Here is a 25,970-nt window from a genome sequence, read left to right on the forward strand (position 1 = left end):
TTGCCAAACCTCTTACACCAATAAAGTCAACGTCAGCATGAAGCACTTCATACCCCTCTTACAATTAATTTGCATTTCAGCTGCACAACTCCCGTGGGGCCCTGTCTGCTCCCCTTCCTCTCACAAGCTTGCCCTCCTTCCTCCTGCTCTGGCTTGCCCAGGTTCCCCTGTGGCAGTGGCACATAGCTTTCCTCCCTTCTGCTACTCTGAGCCAGCGAGATCAGGTTTTACAGTACATGCTGCATTTACAGAGGGTGGAGTTTACCAGCACAGAAGCCCTTGAGCAGACTGTGGGACGTGTGCGACAACGAAGTGTAACCGGTGTACCTTGCTGCATGAGAGCTCCAACTCCAAACCAGAAACTATTTAGTAAAGTAAAATTGTTTTCCACCACATCTGAGTCTGGGTTGCACGGGTGGGGGTTATACCACTCATATGGTGTAAACCTGTGGCAGTCAACAGAAAGAGTCTGTAAACATCGAGCAGAGGACACACAGCAAACCTGCTGAGCTGAGCTGAGCTGAGCTGAGCAGAGCAGCACGGCCGGGAGAGCGCAGGGAACGGGAAAAGAGCCCGGCATGAAGGGCTGTCCCGGGACACCCGGCACCGCCCCAGGTGTGCCAGCTGTGAGGCAGCTGTGCAGCCGAGGGATGCCACATTCTGGGGCTGCTCCTCCTCTCCTCCCTGCCCACCCCGCTGGCAGGGCACCGCCGGGAGCCGCGGAGTTTGGGAAGCGTTTGGGGAACAAGGCAGGAGCAGCAGCCCCAAAGGCAGTGCCGCTCGCTGTCTGGGGGAGCTGGACGTGCTCTCCCTGCAGGCAGCAGGTGCCCAGCGTTCCCAGAATCCCTGGATATTCAGAGCTGGCAGGGAAGCGAGGATTCCCGCTCTGGGCAGGTGGCCCATGCAGGAAGCCACCCCACAGCTCTCAGCACCCTGCTCTGGGCAGCTCCGGGAGGCGTTCGGGAGCCACGGCAGCTCCCAAAGGGACATGAGATGGGCACTGCTGGGAGGCACCTGCCCAGGGATTCCCTGGAAGGACTCTGGACTAGGCACACTCCTGGCAGGAGCACCCCAAGGACTGCTTCTCCTCGGGGTACTGCTTTGGCTCCGCGGTGCAGCTCCCTCCCTCCCTGGCGGAGCTTTAATTGCCAACCTCGCCCAACACATTCTAATTACTGTTGCAACAATACAATTAAGCATTGAATTTATGCACGGTTGCGAGCAGAGTGCCTTGCTTAGCTGAAGTAATGAAGGCTGGTAATAATGAGCCCGTTAATTGGGAGAGGATGTAGCTTAGGATGCCATCAGCTGCACAATACCCAGAACGAGAGTACCAAAAATCATGACAAAAGACAAAGTTTTCAGGTTCAAGATACAACAGTTCTGCATGCACCCATCGAAAGAAAAGCAATTCCCAAGTTAGGTGTTTCAGACTTCTGCTGGAATAACGGAAGCAGGTGGTGTGGAGTGACCAGACTGTTCCCAACTCAGCTCATGCACACAGAGGGAAACACATCCTTAGCAGGAGACCCTGAATTAGGACCAGGAGGTGGCCAGCAGCCCCAGGAGTGAAGAGTTCCCCCCACAGTGTTCACACAGGGCAGTAAGAAGAGTAAATCCCTCTGCCTGACCTGCCTGGGAAGCCCAAGGCTGGGATTTTGCAGGGTTTCAGAAAACCACCACATTCAGAGAGCTGGACACAAATGTCTCCATCACTGAAAGAGCAAAAGAGCCATTGCTGGAAAGGGGCTATGAAATTCTGGCAGCAAAGCTCTCTCTTCCACACTAGAAAGGTTTTTCTAGCCCTGGGTATGTATTTCAATGTGTTAGTAGGGTATAAGTCTCTTTTCCACCTTGAAACAAACGCTGATTTTCTTCTCGTGTTTCTATTGCTGTGCTGAGTTCTTGTTTACAATTCAGCTGAATTTCACTGCTCACACCTTCTATTTTCCTGGCCTTTTTTCCCATGGTTTTCTCCCTGTTCAGCAGCAGCTGTGCTGAGGTTCCTGACAAAGGTGAGATGCTGAAGGTCACCCAAGCACCTTTTTCCACGGGCTCTGTGTGACATTATTGACTCAACCGCTTGGCTCTACCTTCACTGACGTAACAGTACAGCTGACATGGCATTAGCAGCAAAGGGAGATTTTGGCAGGAAACACCTCGTTCATCCACTGGCAGTGTACTTGGAACAGAGCTTTGTCAGTCTGCAACCTTTCACTGTGATAAAAGCTTCAGTGTTTGAGTTTAAAAATTAATGTAACAATGACAGGGCTACGTAAGGCTCAAAGACAAATGAGAAATTATTCAACTGCTGGAAAGGTGAAAGAAATGACAGGAGGATTATACCAGTCTGTGAAAATTATTCCCAAGTATTTTTTTTCCAGGAAGTGCTGTCAAAATGTGCTTAACCATTTCATTTAGTGTGGCAGTGCTAAGAAGTGGATGGTTCCTGCGGTTATTAAAAGCAACCAATATTTGCTGAAACACTTTGCAAATCTTACAGAAATCTTATGTATTTGGGGACATGGACAGGTCTCAATGTGGGCTGCAAGAACAGCTTAGCTTAGAAGATATAAATCTAAATTAACATGAACACAATTCCACTTCTTCAGACGATGTATCTGAATCTAACCAGGCACTTTCAGACATCAGCTCAAGGAAAGCATTTGTTTTCCCTTCCCCTGTTCTGAGGTGCAGAGGGCTGGGGGATGTTTTCAGTCTTGGCACAGAACTGCAGAGCAGTCAGTCTGTCAGAGTGGAGCAGATTTAAGATTAGTCATGAATGAGATCATGGATTGTGTACAGTAGAGTTATTATTTACGGTGCACTGAGCCCCTGCAGAAGCCTGTGGGAAGTCAGGACTAATTGTCCCCAGCTGCCAGAGAGGGACAAACTCCTCTTTCACCTCAGGCCACCCCTGGATGTTAACCCCTGACCTCTCCTCCTCTAATTCACACAACCATTTTGGTTGGAAAAGACCTCTAAGGTTGGACCTCCAGCAAAACTAGGTTCACCTTTTGGGTTTTTCCAACTTTGAACAGTGTGCACCGTGAGTGGAAAAGTGAAATGCCTACATGCAAGTGAGAAACTGCTTTTCAGCACGTATCTGCTGGGGTGGAGCCTCCTGATGCATCCACTGGATATTTCTCTTGAACAGCCCCTAAGGAAAACAAAACCTCAGTGCAATACGCAAAAGTGACTTGAGAAAATACCAAGAGTTTGCAGAAAGGTTTTAGGATTGGATAAACCCCTTAGGATGGTTTGATACCCCCTGAACTCCACAGAGCCCATCCAGCACCTACGAGAGGAGAAGCTGTGGGTGAATCTAAAACTGTGTCCTGGGCTTACCTTGCAATGACAAAGAGGACACAGCTGACTCCGAGGCAGGCCAGGAGGACATACATCCAAATATCTGGAGACAGGGGGTTTAAAAAGGAGAAAACGCCAGGGTTTGTCCCGTTGGGCTTCCGGTACAAGATGCTGATCCCCAGCGTCATGAAGGGCTTGGAGAAATCAATCACTTTCTCTCTGACATAGGTGATGGTGAGAGGAGCAACAGCCAGGTCAGCTTTCTGCACACACAAAAGGGAAAACGCTCACCTTCATGTCCAGCAAACCCACTGCAATTCCCTCCATTCCTTCCTCAAGTTTTAAAAAATAAACCAAAATTTGGGTCAAAACCAACAACATTCAACATTTCTAGGGTATTTTGGGGGGTGTGAGAGCCCGTTTACTCTTTTTACAAGGCAGGGGGACATTTGGGACACAGAGGGAAAACCATTGCAACCATTGTGTCAGAATGCAAACCATTCATTCTGACATTCCTACTCAATGGGTGGCAAAACAGACAGACCAGTGGTTCTAAAAGCTGAAAACCACGGCAGAGTGGTTTATAAAATCATTTATAAAATACCCCAGGTGAAAGGAGAATAAAGAGAGAAGTGTCTTACATGATCGATGAGCTCCTTGACCATCCCATTCCACTCTCCCTTGTCATTCTGGGCTCCGTATTTGCCGTCAGAAACGAGTTTGACCTCGTAGATGAAGCCTAAAATATTTGACAGCTCCTTTAGCAGGTCCAGGCAGTAGCCCTCAAATCTGTCATTGCCATACAAGGGCTTGTCAGACTTCTTGTACATGACATAGGGATCTTCCTGCAGGAAAAGACAGCAGACAGGCAGTGAGAGATGTGAGGATGGTTCAGAACAGATCAGCTTCTCTACATGATGGTAATATTTTTGTAAAGCTCTGCAAGAAGATGGAAACCAGCAATTTTCTGTGTGCATCTAAAGCTGTTCTAGGTTTATTAACAAACTCACTGAATGAATTAGTGTTGAGCATAAGGGCCCTGATTTTCAGTGGAATGGACCATTTGTAGCTCCCAGGAGCTTTAATTCCAGTTGCACTCAGCAGCTCCAAACTCAGACCCAAGGTCCCACTCCATGGGACAGGAAGGGATACTGAAGGAGAGAGAACCTTAAATAACAGAAAAAAGTCCAGAAACAGAACCTAACTACTTCTATTTTTTGAAAAGTAAGTGTTTATTAAAAAAGAATATCTTCAAATGGAGCAAATAGCTGTGAGTTGAGCAAATATTCACATGTGGGAATGGAGAAGAGCACAGGCAGATTGCAAAGTACATTGCTGTTTCCCCTTTTACAGGATTTTGGATAGAAGAAGATCTGGGCAAGCAGTTTAATGTGGTAAAACACCTCTGGCTGTGGACAAGCAGTGTAGAAGGGAGCCTTTGAGCTCTTTCCCCCCTCCTGAGGAATTAGGCAGAGCAATTGAAAAAGAAATGGCATTACTGGGCAGGAGGAAAGCATGAGGCAGAGCAGCTCCTGAATACCCAGCTACACCTCTTGCATTCATCACAGTAAGAACAGTAACTCAATCTGTCTGTCTGCTGTTTGCCCCTTTCTTTCAGCCCTTTTGTCTCATTTTCAGTAAAAAAGAAGGATGTATAAGCCCTGACTACAAAGCATTTGTGTCTCTGAAACAATGGAGAAACTATTCCACAGGCAGATGTTCCTGGGAGTCTTCCACTGGCAGTGGGGTGTTTTTGAATCAATCTCATGGATGTGTGTGTAGATTCTGAGGCTAAATCTAAAGATCTGGGGAGCCTTACCAGAATGGTGGTGACGATGAGCGTCCGGTTGGCCAAGGAGTCCGTGATGTTGGTGGACCTGTCCTTGTTGCTGTCCGTCATGTTAAGGCCACTGTAGGAGTTCCAGACCCCAATCTGCACAGAGGAGAGTGGCTGAGAGGCTGTCCTGATCCCCTGAACCCCCAAACCCTGGCCTGGGGGCTCTGGTCACCTCAGGAAGGGACTGAGTGCTGGAGAAAGGCAGGAGCTCAGAGAAAGGCAGCAACACCAAAGGGCTGATTCAGAAACCTCAGGGAACAACTGCAAAATGCATAAATGCAAACCCATGAGAGGAAGAGTCCAAGGCTTGGCAGTGCAGTGCTGGGGTGGCCAACTGGCTTTGTTTCCTGCTAAAAAAAAATGTCAAATGTCTATTTTTCTGATTTTTTTTTAAAATTTTGTCAATGGCGGAGTTGAGACTCGTGGCAAGAGCTCTCTCTTCTGATGGAACAGATTAAAAGCCTGAATAACTCCATTGGAGCAGACTGATGGATGAACTGGCCTTTTGCTTCCCCTGTGCCTCCAGCAGGTTTAGCAAAGATTATTCTGTCATTCCCTGACTCCTGGATATGCCAGAGCTATCAAGGTGATACCATTTCACACCCTAAGCAGTGTTTGTTCAGCAAATATCTGTGGCCAAAGGCAAATTCCTTCCTCGCCCCAGAGAGTGAAATCTTCCAGTATTTACTGCCCAATCCAAAGCCTCCAGGGAAAGATCTTTGTGATTTCAGCGGATTTGTCTCTATGCCTTGTGGGGGCAGAAATTGTGACAACATTGATTTATTCAGATCAGCATTTACCTAACTTAAACGCAGGCTGGAAGCATCTCCAGTGTTTTTGCCCTAGGATTTTCATGGCTGAGGGCTGCTGTGAGGAGCTCCAGGCGAGGAGCTGGCTCAGGCAGTACTGCTTTGTGCTGTGCATTGTGGAGAGCACAGCCATTTCAAGCAAACTCGGGGTTTGTGTCCCTGGGTGCCACTGCTTTTGCCTTTCATGATTTTTTTTTCCCCCCAAATTCTTAATGGGGTCAGCCATGCCATTTAAAAAAAAATGTTTATGCCAAGCATTTGTCAGTCATTCCCTTTGTTTCCAACACGAGATCAGGCTGGGAAGCTGATCTGGAAAATACACAGGAGATAAAATGTTGGCTATTATGACAGCCTGTGTCAGGAATACAGTAAATCTCCAGAGTCCCTGGATTTGCACCAGGGTGGGTGAGCCCTTCTGCTCCACCTTACTGACTCGGAATGTGTTTGTTTGCTGGCAGCAGGGAGAGAGGAGAACACCCATGAGAGCAGGGAGCAGCACAGTCACAGAGCACACAGAATACACCAGGAGATCACTCCACATGTGGGGACAGCCTTGGCCTGAGGGAGGAGATCAGGGTGGGACATCGCTGTGGGGAACCCAGGGGATGCTCTGCAGTTTAGTGACAAGTCTGAGAGGTGTCATGGGCCCTTCCTAGTGAGCCCATGCTCTGAACCAGCTGTAGTTTGCTTTAAATCCCTGCAGCAGAACACGAGGTGCCTGCAGTCAAAAGGAAGAGTGTTCCTGCGTGTCAGGGGGATGATTATTCCCCAGCAGCGAGGGGAGAGGGCTCTGTGCCTCAGCCTGGTCCACTGCTGATCAAATCTGGGCTATTCGGTTATATTCACTTCATAAGAACACAGAAAGGGTTCTAGAGGGTGTTTTACACCTGTCTATTCTCACAAGAACAACACAAACCCAAAACCTTTTCAAGCTGTGTGTGAGGGAGGGGTGTGGAGCAATGAGATCCGTGAGAACCGTGCACAAAATACAGTTCCAAGCACTGTAAAAATGTTCTGCCTCATGACTGCAGAACACTTTAAACTCGGTGGGTGCAGTTTTTATCTCCTCCTCATAGAGCAGCAAGCAGGGGTTGTAAGTCCTGTGGGGAGCAGTGCGTGGAGCAGGGCTCCAAATCCCACTTTTGTGTTTTAAGCACCTTACGTTCAAAGAGGGATGAGATTCCTGCGGTAATTTACATCTTTTATAAACAAGCTTAGTTCCAATTTCCCTGTGTTAGTGAATGACAGCACCCACTTAATCATCTCTATTATTTTCTGTAAGGAGCTAATAACACACTCATCCAAATTTTGAGGCAATAATGCTTGAACGCTGCCAGCGCTGAGGGTTTTGTGTGGGAAAGACACCCCCAGCCCTGCACATTAAACCAGACTTTGCAGCTGATGCCAATACACATCCAAACCAGCATAATTTTATGCCTCATGGTGAATTTTAGGTGAATCAGGAAGGATAGCACCTGAGGAAAGGACTGGTTTTGCTGCAGTCAGGGGCCTCTACTCAAAGAAGGGAAAAGCACAGCCCCCAAGAAGTAAAATAATAATTAAACTCCCCCTGATTTTGGTGAAAAAGCTGAATCCTGCCAAGGTCTTTTTAGTCTTTGGAATTACAGTGTCTCAAGTGGAGATAAACTTATCCTAGGAGGAAAATTCCTGCTTTCAAAGGTTGTCTCTAAACTGCAACAGGAGAGCCCCTGTCAAAACCCAAAAGGCTGAGTGTGAAGACCCAGCCTGAAAGGTTTTGGCATCACCTGTCTGTGTACAAACCTTCTTCCACACTTTATATAAATGATTAGAACCCTCGCCAGCAGCCTTGGGACAGGGAAAACAAACAGAGTGCTTCATTAAAGATGGAAAGAGAACCCGTCTGGAGAGCTGTGTGGGAGCAATCACAGTTAAAGTCTCAATGAAGCCATCAGCAATCACCATGCAGAGCCGAGCCAGCGCACACAGGAGTGCTGCTGTCACCTGTGCTGGGCTTTGGGGACACCCACAGCTGCCACCTTCAGGGCAGCCCTGAGGGAGCCCAGATCGCTGGCTGAGGGCTGAGGAAAGGGAAAAAGAACCAACCCGACCTCAAAAACCTGGAGAACTCTCAACATCTCAGCTTTGTTGAGGTTATTAGTCAAGTACCTTCTTTCCTCTCCTCGTCATGTCACATTTATCTGTGCGTATCTATAGAAATTTATCTATCTCTTTATATGAATTTACCATCCACAGTTCCAGTGGCAAGAATGGAAAATGAGGTGCATGTAAAATGATTCTTTCCATTAGAAAAGTATTGCCTGCCCCAGGTTCCTCTCCCATACCTCAAAATGCACGGTACACGCTGTGAAATAAAAACCTAATCTTAGCAGCTCTGCTATAACTTTGACCCAAATAATCTGAGAATAGTGGGGATTTTTTACCCCAACCCCAGGAGATTCGAGCTGAGGAATCAAATTAGCGTTTTGCTGTGTTTTTTCACAAAAGACCTGGTTACCTTTTCCGTGCCTTCCTCCTTGAGGCTGATGATGTCCAAGTCGAAGTCCTTCCTGAGCCCATCGGTTTTGTTGAAGGTGATGCGGCCGGTGAGGCCATCCCAGCGTGCCTGTGGGGACACAAACACACCTTCCCTGTGGCACCCAGCACAACCTGCTCTGAACCCACAGCAGTTTTTGCCATTTCAATAGACCACAGCACAGAATCACTGCTGAATTTATTTTTTTTTAAGCATATGTGGCTTCGCTGCTTTGACAAAACCTCCTTTTTTTGTTGTTTAGTTTCTCCCCAATATGTTTTGCATTTTGCAAGCAGGCACCAGTCTGTGGCAGTTTATATAGATTGATTTACATATGTCTGGTACTGTATAAAAAAAAAAATAGACTGAATAAAGAGAGAGAATTACATGTGCCCAAAGACAGGGCAGCTCTGCACTGCACAAGAATTCACTAAGGAATTAAAAAAGGAGTCTGCTCTGTCCAGGCTCTGGGGGTGAAACTTGGAGCTCCCAGGAAAAGCCCAGAGAGCTCAGGAAAGCTCTGCAGTGTGAGCACAGTGTCACCCCTGGTTTGAAGGACAGCACACAGTCACAAGGATCAGGTGTGGTCCAGCAGCACTTTCCTATTCCATCCTAACCCAGGGAATCCTAATCCTTGTTTTCAACACTGGCACCTGGATGTGGATTTGTCCTGCACAGCCAGGAGGATTCCCCATTCTGGGGAACCTTCTTCAGGGACAAGGATCAAGGGCAAGGATGGACTTTCTCCACAATTCCAGTTTTCTGTGTCTTGAGAGCTTCCCACCCAGCCTATTTTCCTTCAAATGAGATCTACCTCCCTCTCTCCTTCCCCCTTTTGTCCCCAGAGCTGGTGCTGATCTGTAGAACAAAGTGATGGGTTTCAAAGTGCAGCCAATTGTGATAATCTATTTTTGGGAGCTCCCCCGTTAGATTAAATTCGTCAAAGATACAAGGAGAGCTGAGGATAAATGATGGCATTGTTCCTTCGTGTGTGTCAGCCATGTAATTTTAAATTACAAGCTTTCCCACCACACATCGTTCCTTGCTTCATTTAATTTATTGGAGACAGAGGACAGAAGGAAAGCTGCATTAAAAATCACCACACTTAGAGACTGGTGTCTCTCCTTCCTGTTTAATCTGAATTGCAGCCCTGAATCTGCAGGATTTAATCTCGGGGAGTTCTCACCACATGTCTCAGACAAATCTGGTCCATTTGGAACTTGTGGAAACACAGCAGGACTTTGAAACACACTTAAGTAAAATAAGAATGGAAAAGCATAAATGCAACAAACTTGCTGGGAGATTTTCCATCTTACTGATTCGGGAATATACAAATGTCTCTGCTGGAAACAGCAAAACACCTGCAGGGTTATTTATTATTTATCTATTACACTGATATCATCAAAATAGCAGGGGGGAGCACATCTGAATGAATTTCACTTTCTTGTACCTCTTTTTCCATCCTGTCTTTTTATTACTCTGACTTATTCATAAAGATGGAACATTTTTTCAAATCTGATCTTTAGAGATCAAATTCTCCTGGGAGGGTGCTTTGCTCCTGTTTTTATTGATTACATATCCCACGCTCAGCTTCCCTGCTAATGGGGGATGATCCTGAATAAACACCCAGGGTGTTGTGTTTGGAAATGGCAGCAGGAGCCTCCAGCTCCATTCTTGTGGAAAAAAAATTTATATGGTGAAATGCATCTCACTTTTCAAAATAGGCTTTGGTGCTTCTATCTCCATATTAAAAAAAAAAAAAAAAAAAGGAAAAGGAGTTACAAGCTGCTGAAATGTGAAGGTACAGAGAAGTGCACAGGGCTTTTGTCCAACTTCAGTCCCACTCAGAGCACCACATAATGACCCAAATGGGACTTCAATGACAAACAGGTGCCAGGCAGTGTTTTCAGAAGGGTTAAATGTTGATGGGATTGTAAGCCCTAATGGTGAGGGACACGCTTCAAATACCATCTGAATTCTAAATTTAATTTCTGATTTTTATTCCTTCTAAACAGAAACAGAGAAAGCAGCAGTTGCAGAGTTCTCGTTAATTAACAAACTGAAGTGAAGCAGAACTTCCTGAGGAGCCAGGAGCTGCATGAGTGTAACACAGAGATGAGGTTTCACCCTTTCACACACAGGATTTATAGCAATTTCCATGTTTCTGGCAACACACTGAATGCTACAGGATATAATACGAGTTGAATGGGAATCTGATAATGTCATTCACCACAAGAGCATCACCACCAGCAGCTGCTCAGACCCTTTCTTACTAAGCCTTGAGAAGGGAGTGGACAGAGCAGCCATCTGCCATGGCCAAAATGTGCAAAACAACCTCATCAGAACTGTGAAACTTCCTGCTTTTACTGCTTGAAAAAATGAGGATTGTGGGTAAAGTACAGGCTGAATTCTGGGCTGAAATATTCCTATTACAACCCCTGTCAATAGATTGATGGGAAATTATAATAACAGGAAGAATGAAGCTGGCTCAGCTTCCAAGATCAAACACGGCCGAGGAGTTTTGTCAATTCACACTTATCATATGGTCTTTGTATCAATTTCCACTTCATCAGCTTGGATCAATTCCTGCAGCAGCCTGAGCTTCAGCCAGAGCCAATCAACAGTTCAATCCCAGAATCAATCTGTTCAGCTCCTTCCAGACTTTTCACAGACTCGTGGAATATCCTGAGTGGGATATTCCTAATTAGCTACAGGGGTGAAGGAATTGATATTCCCAAATTTCTGAATGAAAAGCTGAATGAAAAATTAAAGAAAGCTAGGAACAAAATTTAAAGAAACCTACAATGCTCAGAACACCTCAGGCCACTTATGTAACAAAATCTCCCAAAGCCTTAAATAACAATACACCAGCATAATAATGAATAATCAATAATTAATAACGAATAATGACTAATGATAATAATAAAATAATGACAAAATTAAAATATCAATAATTAATACAATAATAATAAAAATTAAAATAGAAAAATAATACCCAAAATTCTACTGAGCAAGAACAGTTTAATTTTCCCTTGGTTTTCTTTCCTTTTGGAAGAGAAAGCCCCTGCTTTATTGGAATTGCAGAGAGGGCTGCCAGATTGAAGTCAGAGTGATATTGCTTCTCCTTGAAGTGGAAATCATCGTGTGCCATGAGCCACACATGAACTTGTCAGCTCTTACAATTAATCCTCTTATTAACAGAGATCCTCCAGGATTATGGAATACAGTGAGTTAGGGGGACTTTTCCATTATCCTGCTCCAAATCTGGCAGAACTGATGGAATAAAGAGAATTTCAGCACTTGCCAGGACAGGGTTTTATCTATTGAGATAAACTCAGAATTATGGTTGCTCCACAGTCTCTTTACTTGGAAGAGGTCCAGGAAAAGTCCTGGGCTTTCACTGAGCAGCACTGGAATGGAAATGAGGGCTGGGGAGGCCTGTTCTGAGCAGGGGGTTTAACCAGTTGTTGCTCATTTTTTATAAACAAATCTACTGCCCAGGTAACATTTAATGAGCTAACAACAGAAGGGAAGAAAACATATATAATCTTTTTGTCAAACAGCTTGTTTTGATTTTAGATATCACAGTATCAGAGCCTTGCAGATAATTCATCAATTTTCATAAATTCAATATGTATTTATGCTCAGCAAGCCATCCTGCAGTAATTTTGCAGTCTGTGCATAGATCATTCCATAAATGAGTGTTTTTCCACTTGAAATTTGATTTCAGAATAAGGATCCCTAATGACATTACCCTCAGCCATACATTGTCTCCTTGGGAAGCTGACCTTTATTTTCTAATAAAGAACCATGGGATGCAGGTCAGGCAGTTGTTTTGTTTGCTCTCCTAATTAGGAGTTTTCAGGTCAAAGGAACAGCCAGTAATAGGCTCAGAGCAGAAATGCACTTCATGGACAAGAAGTAAAGTTTTTGAAAAGGGAAACAAAGAAAAAAAGATTGTTTTAGTGAGAGTGGCTCATGTGTTAATATTAAATTAGCTGGTGAGAGGAGTCCTAGCAAAGGAAACAACTGTTTTAATTTGATGTAACTGAATATTGCAGCACCAGAGCTGAATGCCCACAGACCCTGTCATGGCTCCATGTTAAAATGCAGTGGAAAAGATGCAGCAGAAGAGATTTTATCTCATGTTTTGGAGCAAAATGTGTTCATCTTTTCCTAGTCACAGACACAGAGATTTCTGTGCTGCCACTCAGCCCCTCTCAGAGAGCAGGGCAGGTGGGGAATTCCTAACTCTTCTGGCATCAGAGCCTTGTACTGCTCTCTCCTTTTTATTTGTTCCACTCTGCAGGGTTTGAGTCCCAGGAAAATACTCCTACATGTTGACTCTGCTAGTAATAAAAGACCATTCAGCAACAGAAATGTTCTGCTCTCTTACAAGATGTTTTGTGCTCCTGTTTTTGGAAATGCTGCCAACTGGAAACAAAACAAATTGATTGATACCTCTTCAGATGGATTGCCTTCCCTTCTGTCATAATTTGAATTCCTGCTTGTAGTGGAATGAAAAACCTCCAGCTCCTTCTCCTTCCAGTGCTGTTCCAGGTTTTTGGTTTGGATTTAATTACTTATTGCCATGAATCCCCTGGAAATTACACCCTGTGATTTTGTATCAGTCGGGATATTTTCCCTGTGGTGCAGCTCTTTTTGGTGGTGGCTGGAAATTGCAGCTCCTCACTGTGTCTCTGCCTGCCTCTTTCTCTACAGAGCCAGGCCATCATTTGCTTGAATGCCTTGAGCTCACAAGGAAAGATTCCAGGAATTACACTTTTCTGTGTATAGGGTAAGGGTCTTTTTTCTTTTAATTTTGTAAAGAAGGAAAATGCACTAAAGCCATTTATAAACAACATAAGCAGAGCACAAAGTACAACACTCTGAATCATCATTGTGGCTTCAAAAAGCAGGCAAAATAACAACCTAGAATAATAAAGATGTGGCAAAATTTCACCTCGATGCTGAATCAGTTGCTGCCCTTTTGCACAGGAAGGGACTGAATATTCTTTTTTTTTTTTAATTATATTTACTCTTGAAACAGTCACCCAGAGATCAGGGACAGAGTGCTGGACGCCTGAAAAACTGCTTAATGTTTACAGTCCCCTTCCTGTGTACAAATAAGTGAAATCAAGGTCTCATTTTAAACCTTTAAGAAGGAAAAATGATGTGAGAAATTAAGCAGGCTTCCTCAGGGACTTCATTTTCCTAATCCTGGCCTTTGCTGCCGGCTGGAGACTCTCACTCCTGGTCTCAGTGCTTGGGATGGATCTTGTGAGAAACACGACATGAGCTGAAATCTCTTCAGCTCACTTTCAGTCACTGAGATTTTTCTCTGTGCCTCTGCTTGAGGGCATTTAACAGTCACTCAAAATCAAATCTGTGTCTCTGCCCTTCTCTATGCACTTGTTCTTTTAATTGTGGCTGGATTTGAATGAGGGGAGCTCACACTGGTTTTGATAATAATTGGAAAACAATCATGATCTGGGGCCTTATGCTTTAAAGGGGACATGACCAGAATCTGATCATTCAATTAGAAACACATTTTGTGTTTACACCAATTTCTCCTTCAGGGAAGGTGGAATCATCCTTTCTCTCCCTGTTCCCTCTCTGAAGAAAGACAACAACCTCCTTTTCCCTCTGAGCACAGGTAAGGGACATTCCCAGCAGATGCTTCCAGAAGGGCTCAAAGATTGGGACATCCTTCAGTTGTGAATGACATTGGCTCACCGAGAGACATGAGCTTCTGACTAAGATTTCCTTTTCATTAAAAAGTCCTTAATGAGCTGTTGTAGAGCCTCGATCCCAGACATTTCATAGCCCACAGGTGACTTCAGCTCTTTTCACCACCAGAATAAGATGCAAAAACTCACCAGGGAGCCACTGAAACACTTGTTAACTCCAGCAGCTGCAGGAATCACTGCAGGCAACTTCTTTGTCTGAAACTGGCTTATTTAGACTGGAGTACAGAAGATTTGTCTTTAGATCAGGCTGTAAAGTGCCTTCCCAGAATGTCAGTACCACATCAGAAAACAGGAAAATTGAATTCTATTCATGTGGGCCCAAGCTATCACTCTGCCTCCTTGCCTTTATTTTCTCCATCCCTATTCACTGGTTCCTAATTTATAAAGCTCCTCTATCCCTGTTGAACGAACCAGATCCTAACATGAAGTAGGGAAGTTCGAATGTATTTTCAATTCAGTTTCCAATACCTGTTCTAGGCTTTACAGGAAATGCAATACTGTCCTGTCAAACCTTATCCTCTGCTTTCAACCACCTTTTTTTTTGGCTACAACAGACACAGAAGATAAGACTCTCAGAGTATTTAAATCAGTGTTTTACTGACCGTGAGAGGCTCTATCTGCAAGGCCATCAGTAATTAGCTCACATATCTTACTCCATGCAAGAGAAGCTCCTTGTCCATGATAAATGAGAGCTGTGTCACAATTCAGGCTTTGAATTGTTCTGCTGGGGTACATCTGGTACTCTTGGGCAAACTAGTCTGCTTTAGGCTTCAGGGACCCTGAGTTTTATGCTCAGCATCCCCCAAAATAAGTAGGGCATCACTGCCAGTGCATTCATTGATACAAAGTCTTTTGTTATCTTTCATTATACTTATTCTTCAAATGCACCAGAAATTGTATGAGTGGCAATGCTGCCTTATTTAGTTTGAGGTTCAGAAGTAGAAGAGGAAAGGCTTTTGCTTATATCCCTGCCCTCTGGCAGTGGGAAGCCATTCCCTGTGTCCTGTCCCTCCAGCCCTTGTCCCCAGTCCCTCTCCAGCTCTCCTGCAGCCCCTTTAGGCAGTGGCAGGGGCTCTGAGCTCTCCTTGGAGCTTCTCTTCTCCAGCTGAACACCCCTAGCTCTCCCAGCCTGGCTCCAGCCCTGGAGCAGCTCTGTGGCCTCCTCTGCTTCAGGAAGCAATTTCCTTCTTTACAAACACTGGCTGCAGTGTTTTCTGGATATTGATCACTGATCAAACGATCTGCAAAACAACTGGAATTACACAGTGATGCAAGGACAGAGCTTTCAGTTTGCAGAACAACAGCTGTAGTTACCTCATATTTTTAGAAATTATCAACATCTGTAACAAACATTAGCCAAGCGAAAAACCTGGGAGGTCTCACAGTGTTTCAGTCTGAGACTTTGCTACACCTAGGGTTTTGCAAAGTTTTTTGGAAACCAGAATGGAGGACACAGTGCCTGTAAATCAGCATGGAGTGAGGAGGAATTAACGGAAAGAGGAGCACAGCAAGGACAAGGACAGGGAGCAGCAGGGGAACCAAGGAAGAAGCAAGGATGCTATTGAGCATCAGCAGCAGAGGTTGTGCACTTGCCTCTTTGATGAGGTTCATGAAGCGCGGCCCGAAGCGCCAGGGCTTGTGGCGGTGGCACTGCAGGGAGCTGACGGCCAGCTGGGACGCTCGCTGCGACGCCACGGCCACCATGTACACGGCGTCGTACATCAGCGCCGCCTCCGTCTGCAACAACACAGCCTGGTTAGTGCCTGCCGGGGCTCCTCTGCTGCCTAACCAATCCCTCTGATCACCAGAGCACATCCCACATCCTGCCCAGCTAGCTGCTGCCCTCGAGGATCTCGGCTTTCGAGATGTCCCCGGTGGTGTCCTAGGGACAGGGCAGCTGCCCTTCTCAGGTGTGTTTCTGGGGGATGAAGTTGGACTCACACATCTAACTTCTCACTCCACCCTTAGATTCTTGAACGTTCTCCAATAGATTCAGACACCAAAATTACGGGGTGCTCTTTGTGCATCTGTGTTGTTTTGAGAGTGGGTTTGTGGGTTTAAAGGCGCGGCCTCAAACTGAGATCACGCACTCTGCCTCACTTTGTCACTTCAGAAAAGTCTCACCTTCACCTGCACTGTGCTTTGGTTTTCTCTCATGTGAGGTGGGAATGGCTGTGATTCCCTTAATGATGCTGCACAAATTACCTTCCAGGTAAACCTAATGAATTATTAAGCAAGGGCCTGAAAAAAAAATCTGCAGTAATTCTGCAGATGAGAAACTGGACTCTTTTGTAGGAACTACAAAGCTGATCAATTTTCTGTTTCTTTTCCATGCAATTCCTCTGGGAAATTAATACATTTGGTTCTTCATCTGTGCCATTTACCTGAGTAAATTACAACAGCATCAGTCTTATCAGCATTGCAGGGTTTTGCTCAAATGTATCTGAATTTAAGGACGAATCTTAAGATCGTGCAGAAGAGGAATTGGTCTTGATGTGCTTGGCAGGATCTGCCCAAAATAATGCTCCACAATGGGAACAAATTGTGAAATCAGAAAACATTGTGAGTGATGAGTCAAGCAGGAGGAGACAATACCAGCTGTTCTCACTGTGAAACGTCTCCAAACAAATAGTTGTTCCAGCCACACTCAGGGAATAAAGGACTTACCCCAAATCCCTCAAAGTCAATGGAAATATTCCCATCAGTGCAGCAGACCTGTTTTTCCATTGGACTGGGCTCTCAGGATTGGATTTTACTGGATCTGCCTGTTTCCCAGGCCATGAGAGCCTGGGAGGGGCTGCTTGGTGAGAAAGCCCCTCTGTCCTCACGTTGCTGCTCAGTTTGGGCATCCAGCAGGGTGGGAACTCACAACTGTCTCGGTCATGCCCTGCTCATTTCCCACAAGCTGCTTTCAGGGCAAACAGCAGAGCATGAGCCAGCAGGGATAAATCCTGAGTTAATAACAGGATGTACAGTGCTGATCTCCGTGTACTGTGCAGGCTGTCACAGCCTGATTGCCACATGAAATACAGCAGTGGTGCAGCTCTCCATCAAACTGGGCCATAATGGAACCTGCCGGGAATATTGAAATATCATAGCCAGGAGGGAGAGGCTTTCCTCACTGCTGGGCCAGAGCATCAAGGACACTGAGATTATGGAGATGCAAACGAGAGAGAAAGAGTCAGGGACACCAAGGAGAGCAGAAGAGTGGTGAGAACTTTGCTTTTCCCAGTTTTATATTTGGGTGATTTCTGTGTGAATTCCCATCAGGAATTCCCAGGGACAATTTTCTCCCTGCTGTGGGTAGGAGTGAGCACAGTGACTCCACCCAAAGCAGCACTGGGGTGTGAAATGCCAGGGACAGCACACTTAATGCATTTCTCCTCAGGATGTAAAGACATTTCCGAATTTTCTCTGCAATCATCTGCAATAAAGTCTATTTCTTCCCGCTTCACGCTCCACTCAGTACATGAGATACATTATCTATTCTACAAAGAGATGGCAACCCCTCACCCTGCCAAACTGAATGGAGTCGTGTTGTCCATGTAATTGCTCCTATTCTTTCCTTTGCTTCTTGGGGGAGTGCCAGGCAGGAATCCTAATTCCCTGGCTTGATGATACCTTTCATCTATCTTTAAATTATGTCTCAAAAGCCAGAGTTTCTGTAGAGCTGGCAACGAACAGAAAGGGCACTCTGCCCATTTAAAAATGCTATTCTCTTCCCACACTTGTGGTATCTTCCCCTGCAGGTAATAAATCCTGTACCTGCTCTGGTATTTATTTTCTGGTGTGTTTTCCACTCCATGCAGCAGGCAATTGGCGGAGCAAGGCACCATTTGGATTTTTGACCACAACGAGATGTGACACTGTGACAGGGAACTGTCCCTCTGCCACCCTCCCCGAGTGGCTGTGTGGCTGTGGCTGCTCACTTACTGTCATCATGCCATCGAGGAGCCCTGTCTCAGGTTTGGGGGGAGCCTGCAGCCTCTCCATCGACCACTTCTCCACCACGGATGACACGTGTGGATTCTCGATGTTGAGCAGCCGAAAGCCCGTCATGTTCACCCCACTGTACCTGTAGGGCTCCAGGTCCAGTGCAAACAGGTCCTACAGCACCAGCAAGAACACAAACAAACCCATTTTTACAGCAAAACGTGCGGTTTTCCCCTGTGCCCACCCTGGCTGCCCTCAAAGGCTGCTCCTGTTTGAAACCTGATCGAACCGAAGCTGTGTGAGGTGGGTGACAAACACACAGCTGCTTTTTGGAACAGAAAGATCAGCTCCCCACAGCAGAGCTGCTTTGCAAGCAACCTGCACATTTTAATTTACAGCAGTGCTGCAGCTCTGACAGGCCAACATGAGGGATTAGCTGGCCAGTGTCAAGCTTCCTTCTCAGCTCGGGGAAGGAAAATTCCAAGAGACGTCGCAAGCACTGCGTTTTGCTTGCTTAGAATCCTATATTTTGCCTGCTGTGCCCCCCCAGGGGCCCTCCAGCCAGGCTGTGGGATGGAAACATCAGTGCACACTGACTCCATGTGCTCCAGAGCTTGGCATTCACTGGGCAGGGAAATAATGGGCATTTGGGGCACTTATCCATGGGGAACCCTGCCAAGCTGTGCTGCTCAGGCAGTGCAGGTGTGAGAACTGCTCCTCAAAGCCTGGAGCTGCTTTTCAACACATTTCCTGATCCCAGCAGAGCAGGAAAACGAGAAATGAGCTGCTCACGGTTTGCTACCAAAACCCAAAACATTCCCAGCACCACACCACCAGAGCTCAGTGCTTGCTCTGAAATGCTCTGCACCATCTCCCACACTGCTGCTGCTGGTGACCATTGCATGGTAGATTCTTGTTTATTGTATAAAATCGTAAGTTCCACAGTCAATCCTAAATTTTCCCCATTTTCCTTCTCAAAGAGAACTATTTCAAGCTACTTCAAGTTCCAAACATCAGGAGCATCTCTTCTAACGAATCGACTATTGGATCCAAAACGATTTGTCACTTCCACATAAAATTTGATTTGGGGAGGAAATAAAGAATAAGTTCATGTACATGATGTAGTCCAGCCATCTAGGACTGTTCCAGCAATATTAATTCTTTGCTGTCTTTCTAGTCTACAATGCAAATGAACCTTAGGCACAAACTAAGTTATATTTTTATATAGTGCAGAAGTTAAAATATAGGAAAAGCATACTGAAGTAAGTATTTATAAATCCAGACCATCAAAGAAAACTTAGGGGTTTACTTTTATTAAAAAATTTCCGGAGTGATTTTATCCATTTGTGATTTTGTTGTTTTGTAAGTAATTTAAACATTCCAGTAATGAACCAGCAGTGCCCATGGTGCAAAGCCATTCATTCTTTATTTTGTTTCACTCTGGTCCATCTGTACTGATGGCTTCTCCTTAATCACCATACTGCAATTAATTTGCAGGGCATTAAAGTGTTGGCCAGCTCCAGAAAAGTGGCCAAACAGCTTCTTTACAAAATTGGGGGTCCTGATATTCCTAAGGAGTGTTAGCACCCATTCTCCAGGGCATTCCTTGACTAATGGCAACAAAGATCTAGAAAAAAGGGAAAATTTTAGCTGTCTTTTCTGCAACAGAGAAAATACCACCCCCACTCCCCCATCTTTATCGTGTTCCTTACCAGTGTTGTAAAAAAGTAGTGGTAGTATTCTGTCATCATTCCCATGGAGAGGACCTGTGGGAAGACATGGAAAGGTGAATGTTCTTCACTCTGAAAGCTCCCAGTGTGCTGCAGTGCCTTTTGAAAAGCAAGGGTTAAACACATTATACGACATGAGAGCTTGATTGCAATAAACCCTGTATTTTTCTTCAGGAGCCAAAAATATCCTGTTGTATTTAAATGGTGTTTTTATCACCTCTGCTTGGCAAAGAGATTAAAGATTGCAAAACTTCCAGGACAAGAAAAATTACTAGAGATAACAAGAAGCTGATTCTTTTAATCCTTTAGTCTGCAGGCTGGAAGTGTTAAAAAGGAATTTAGTAGCAGACAACACAGCTTGCAGGGAGAAGTGCTTAGGTGCAGTTTTTGTATTCTGCTGCCGGGTGAGAATAAGACACTGGTGAGGGCTCAGGAGCAAAGGAGGAAAACAGAAAGACAAAAGTTTCCTCTTGTGAGGAGGAGGAGGAGGAATCATCAACTGGGAAGCACTGAGGAATTCATTACCACAACAGCAACACACAAAGGTTAACTCCCATCCAGTCTTGAGCACAGCAATGTACAAATCTGCTATTAATACTCTTTTAGGACACTACTAGCAGTGCTTGAATAGCTGCTTGAAGGACAGGGGGAAATAGTGGGATTTGGCTGGCCAAAATTCCCTTTCCTGGCAGAAGCCTCTGAAAATCAGTTGAGTGATTGTGTATGGCAATTCCTCACACTAAAAAAAAAAAAAAAAGAAAAAAAAAAAAAAAAGAAGGAAAACCCTGAACTTTCTGAGCTGCAGCAGATAATAAAACCATCTCAGTGTTAATCACAAACAACTGATCCGTTTCCAGCCACTAAAAGTCAAGCCAGAAGGCAAGTATCTTATTGAAATGCTCCACTGGATTTACACATCAAAATTTCCTTTTTTATTTCTGATTTTATTAATCCTCTTCTATTCTGTCTCTTGGAGCTGTTTTATTACCTGTAGAATAAGCTGGAGGCTGCTGTTCCTTCCCTGTTTCTGCACAGATAACAATACATGGATGCATCCATGGGAACTTTTGTGTGCTGTGTTTCCCAGCTGACCTGGCTGGACTCAGTCCCTCTCCCTGGAGCCATTGGATTTCTGTGGCTTAGGGAAGGAGGTGCCAATTTTATGGGATTTTTATGCTGCAGATCTCCTTTGAGCTGAAACTGTGCTGAAATAGCCCAGTAGTGACCCTATAGGGCTCAGAGCAGCTGCCAATTTAAACAAATGTGCTCTGAGCCCAGGAGATGCCCAAATTTCTTTGGTCCTTTCCAGGATGTTTGCAGTCAGTCCATGGTGGTGCAAAACAGACAGAAATGAAGCCCCTGAGGAAAACAGCCTCAGCTGATTGTTCTCCCCTCTCTCAGTCCTTAAGGATGATTATTAGTTAACAGCTATTTAGCACTTAGACATGCCTGGGACATGTACATGAGACACTAAACAGGGGTTTTTTTTATCAGTGGATCAGACAGACTTTGCAGTAATAATAATTTATTTCTGTTTAAGGGTAATATGGCTGCTAAGTAAAACTCCCACTGGAGGATGATTGAATGCTCTGGTGCAGGAAAACAGGAGATGGAATCAAATCAAAGCAAAAGCAAGAGGAATGCTGAGAATCATGCTGGACACCCCAAAGCATGAGTAACTCCCAGTCCCTAATCCCTTGGATGCTCCTGTCAGTGTAAATAGGAGTTTTCAGGGCTCTTCTGCTGTGTGTTTGCAGCACAGCAGAACCACAAAAGCAGCTCCCAGCAACTCCCAGGAGGGAGACCATAAGAGTCTGCTTGGGCCAAAGATGGATTTCGGGCTGGGATAGCCCTGAAGCACCTGGCAGAGCTTTCCTCAGAGCAGGTGAACATAAAGAGAGAAGGAATCCAGCAGAGAGAAGGGAAGGCAACATCTCTGTCTGTATTTCTGCCCACAGGAAACTGCAAAGAGGTTTCATTGCACATTGCTATTTAAATAACTTTGCATGTAATTATGTAAATAATTATGCACCTGATACAAATGTCCTATTTAAATAATAATAGCTTTTACTTGCAGTGGAACTCAGATGAATGTAAACTAGGGAAATCAGCCTCAAATATTCTCCTTGTACAACTCCTGCCCAGCCTTCCCTGTATAAAATTTGTTCTTCAGCCAAACTCAGATATGGTTGGACAATGGGAGATAAAGACACTTCCATCTCCAATTATCTATTCCAGATCAGGAGCTTTGGCCTTGTCCTTTGCAGCTGTGTACTTTTAGCTGTGGGTCATGAACCACAACACGAATCCAAGAAAGTATCAGTGGTCAAATTATATATGGCAAGCTGACAGAAACTGGATAAAAATACTCTCTCTTATGTCTGAAAATCTCTTTCGGGTGCCATGCTCCTGGCTTGAGTCACATCCCAGCTCTAACTTGCATTTGTTCAACTTACAAAAACCTCCCTGCCTCATTTAGATCCATTGTCAGTCTCCCTTCGAGGCGAGCTGGATCTGGAATGATGGGGAAGTGCATTAGTGGGAGCTGCACCAGATCCTCTGCTTGCTTTCACTCTGCATTGCCCTCACTCTGTTATTTAATTTCATGACCATTAAATGCATTTCATTATCCAATTAATTATCCCCACTGTTTTTTTAAGATCAGCACAGTGAACAAGAGCCCCTCTGCCTCCTCACCTCTCTGTCCAGTGTCAGAGGTTTACACTGAGCACACAGTCCACACAGACAGCTTTACTTGGCCTTGACTGAGTTCCCTGAACGTCTGCATCCCTCTGAGGCACAGCAGCCATCCCAGCAGCAACCAGGGGGCCAAAAGAGGGTGTCCCCCACCAACAAACCCTTTATAAATATCAGGAAGGGGAGGAGAACCAGCCAGGCCAGTACATCTCTGCTTCTCCCCCAAATGGGGGCACCGGGGGGATCTGCACTGGTATTCCTCATGGAAATGGGAACAGAGCTTATCCTGCCTTTTCTTAGCAGGGAGTGGGCTCCAGCCTACCTGCCAAGTTCCTGGCAGGAGCAAATTCAGGCGCTGAAGTTTCCCACTCTCACATCTATTACTGTACCAGCAATGTGCACCATGGTGACACCCTGTTTTCATCCTTCTGTGGGAACTGAATTCAGGATTCTTTTCATTGTCTGTCACATCATCTTTACAGAATGCTCTGTGAGAGCCTTGAACCTGATTAAATATACAGTACACTTCCTCAAATGTGTTTTGGAGGTGTGAAGGAAGGAGTAGGTAATTTAAGGTTAGCAGGGATGTAATTTCTAAGAGGTGAGTTTGCCTAGCAGTAAAATCCGTGTCAACCTTTGGTGTGTTGGAACAAACTGAGGGTGAACCATAACAGTTTGACCTCTTCAGCCAAGTTCCTCATGCAAAAGGCAGTATCAGACCAAACAGTGTGCAGGATAAATTGCAGGATTCGTGCATACAGCAGATTGCCATTTGCAACAGCCAGACTTCATTTACTTGTGGAGTGTTTGTTGAATCCAGATGTCCACCAAATATTCCAGATAAATGTCATAACCAGCAAAGGAGGGGCAGGCCTTGTCAGGCTGGTCAGGGACTGGGGAATTCCAGGCTCTCTGAGCATGGCAGAGAGAAGGGAAAATGTGGGAGTTTAGGGAATAGCTTGTTCGGCTGTATGCAGGCTCCGTATTTTGGTTAAATTAGGTTATTGATTCGCCTGCTCTTGTTGTGCACACAAGGAAGTGTGGCCTGATGGTGTTTTAGTGGAAGCCATAAATAAGCAGAAATTGGACTTGTATCACAGAAAAAATCAGTCTTTTGTGGTGTTTTGTAAAGCAAAGGCTGGAGGAGGCAGTGCAGAGGTACCCTGGTGCACTCACTCCCAGCACAGCTTCAGCAGAGCTCTGAGCTAATCCTTCTGCTCCCAGAAGAGCTTTTGGGCACCTCCCTCCCTGGGAAACAAGCAGTGCCATGGCTGGTGCCTCTTCCTGCTCCATGGGCTACTAAACACCTACTGCATGACTTAAATACACTAAACAGGCAAGGAAGAGTTGCTTTGGGGACAGCTTTAGGTGACCCTGATTCCTGCTCCTCTTAGAAATCTTGCATAATTTAACAACAACACCTGTTTTTCCCGTGGCGTCTACCGGATTGTTTGCCAAGTCAAAAACATTCTCTGCTACTACCCCAGAGTTGCTCTGAAATGATTCCTCCAGCATTTGATATCTTGTTTCCATTCAGGGTTCAATGACACGGGGCTTGTGAGTGCTGGGATGGGGATGTGAACTCTGTAACCTGCAATCAGATGAGCCCCACAGGAATTCAGAGCCCTCCACGCCTGCACATTTCCCTGCTGCCTCTGGCAGGGAGGAACTCAACCCCTGAGTTATTGCTGCCAGCATCTCACTCAGCCACACAACCATCTCATAGAAAAGCCATTTTCCCTTTCTTTCTAACCTATATTTATGTTGTTTCCTCCCCCACAGTGCTGACCCACAGGTGTACCTCTCTCAATTTTCCTGGTTTCTCCCACACTGTCATTCCCCCTCCTTCTCTCAGTTTTCAGGCACTGGAGAGCATTATCTGTATCTGCAGCCTGCCACTTGTCTTGCTGATCCATATCCCACACAAACTCTTCTGCTGCTTTGCCCTGCTTTAGTGCATCTTTCAGCACTCCCTCCTCTTCCTTTGACACCCAGGTTTTGTTTTTCGGGGTTTTTTCCATGCTCAGTGTGGCATATTGGAAGCTTTGTGCCACCTGCAGTGTGCCAGACATCTGCACCTTCCTCTTACAGGTCCTTCAAAACTTGTGTTGTCAACTGTTCCCCCACAAATCTCCTTTTGGAGCAGCCAAATGTGGGGATGCTTTTGGGCAGCCCTGCAGGCAGCAGAGTGGGGGGACAGCCCACTCCCTCTGCCCAGACAGTGCTGCTGCAGAACTAAGATATTTCAGTAAAACATGCTGGGATGGGAGCAGAAAGGAACCTTTATGGGCATTTAGTCAGTGGAAGCTCTCTGGTGCTCTTGTGGGATCAGGGAATCCTATCAGATTGACTGGCAGGAAAAATAAATCCTCCCTCATCCCTACAGGTGCAGCAAGAAGCGAGCTGACATCACAATGTATGCCTTGCTTGGAATTATTTCCTGCAGGGCAAGGAACTGCAGGAGCCAGTGCTTTAGACTTTGATTGTCCAGGAATATACAGCAAGTGACACCAGTAAATTCTAATTCCCACCACTCTCTGTGTGCCCCTGGGAATGTCCCAGCCCATTAATGTCAGGCTCTGTTTGTCCTTGCCTGGTGTGGCTGCCCAAATCTCACACTCAGGCTGGGTCAGCTCTCACGCAACAGCCTCTCTTATTGTTTTGAAGGATAGTTTTTTCTTCAGATCCTGGCTCTTTTTTTTTAATGGGAAAGAAATAACAACTCTATCGATTAAACCCGACCAAGCTGAAACAAATGAAGTGATCTCCCTAGTCAGGCAGAACCTGGAATGTCAAAAAGAAAAGCCTGTTTGCTCCTGTGGGATATCCATGGAGCTCTTGGGATGTCAGGGGCTCTGCACAGCCCTGGGGCTGCTGCACCTTTTGCTGTGACTTCTGTCCCAGCTGGGGAGTGCCTTTGGAACCAGAGATGCCGACAGATTTTGGGGCCCATTGCGCTTTGCCTCCCCCTCCCCAGTACCTGCTTGAGGATTTCTGCCGCCGTCTCGTGCGAGCAGTCAAATATCACATAGAACTCCTTGCCCTTCTTCATCTCCTTCAGCAGAGGCCTGGCATCCTTGTTCCCAGAGGGCAGCTGCCGGATTTTGATTTTGATGTTGTATCTGGAAGGGGCTTTGATGAGCTCCTGCAGGCGAATTAGACCTGAAAAATGACAGGCAATGATGCAACTCAGCATCCTGTGCCACGAGTGTTTATTGTCAGTTAAACAGGATCTCACGCACTCCACGCTCCCTAGGGATGAGTTTGCCAGCCTCCCAGCTATTATTATTAAAGCTTTTTATTCCCATGTTTGTACTTGGCTTCGACATCTAAATCTTCTGAAAGGTGTTTTGAACTGGTTGACTACAGGATGTGTTTGCACTGTTGTAA

General features: G+C 45.5%; 1 protein-coding gene across 3 annotated transcripts in view; it reads right to left on the reverse strand.

Moving 5' to 3' along the window:
• Positions 1-25,970, reverse strand: part of GRIK1 (glutamate ionotropic receptor kainate type subunit 1) — a 90,310-nt gene that overhangs the window by 18,073 nt on the left and 46,267 nt on the right. For 2 of the 3 annotated variants that reach the window (XM_085077604.1, XM_085077611.1), the window contains exons 4-13: positions 25,561-25,742; positions 19,866-19,919; positions 18,154-18,327; positions 15,814-15,957; positions 8,453-8,560; positions 7,738-7,782; positions 5,129-5,242; positions 3,951-4,154; positions 3,349-3,572; positions 328-446 (exon numbers count right to left, since the gene is read on the reverse strand). In XM_085077604.1, the coding sequence (XP_084933730.1) occupies positions 328-446; positions 3,349-3,572; positions 3,951-4,154; positions 5,129-5,242; positions 7,738-7,782; positions 8,453-8,560; positions 15,814-15,957; positions 18,154-18,327; positions 19,866-19,919; positions 25,561-25,742 (1,368 nt within the window). The remainder of the gene's footprint in view (positions 1-327; positions 447-3,348; positions 3,573-3,950; positions 4,155-5,128; positions 5,243-7,737; positions 7,783-8,452; positions 8,561-15,813; positions 15,958-18,153; positions 18,328-19,865; positions 19,920-25,560; positions 25,743-25,970) is intronic. The other variant, XM_085077617.1, reaches the window with a different exon arrangement.

The sequence above is a fragment of the Lichenostomus cassidix genome, chromosome 1, assembly GCF_008360975.1.
Source record: "Lichenostomus cassidix isolate B80296 chromosome 1, HeHo_3.0, whole genome shotgun sequence".
Lineage (NCBI taxonomy): Eukaryota > Metazoa > Chordata > Aves > Passeriformes > Meliphagidae > Lichenostomus > Lichenostomus cassidix.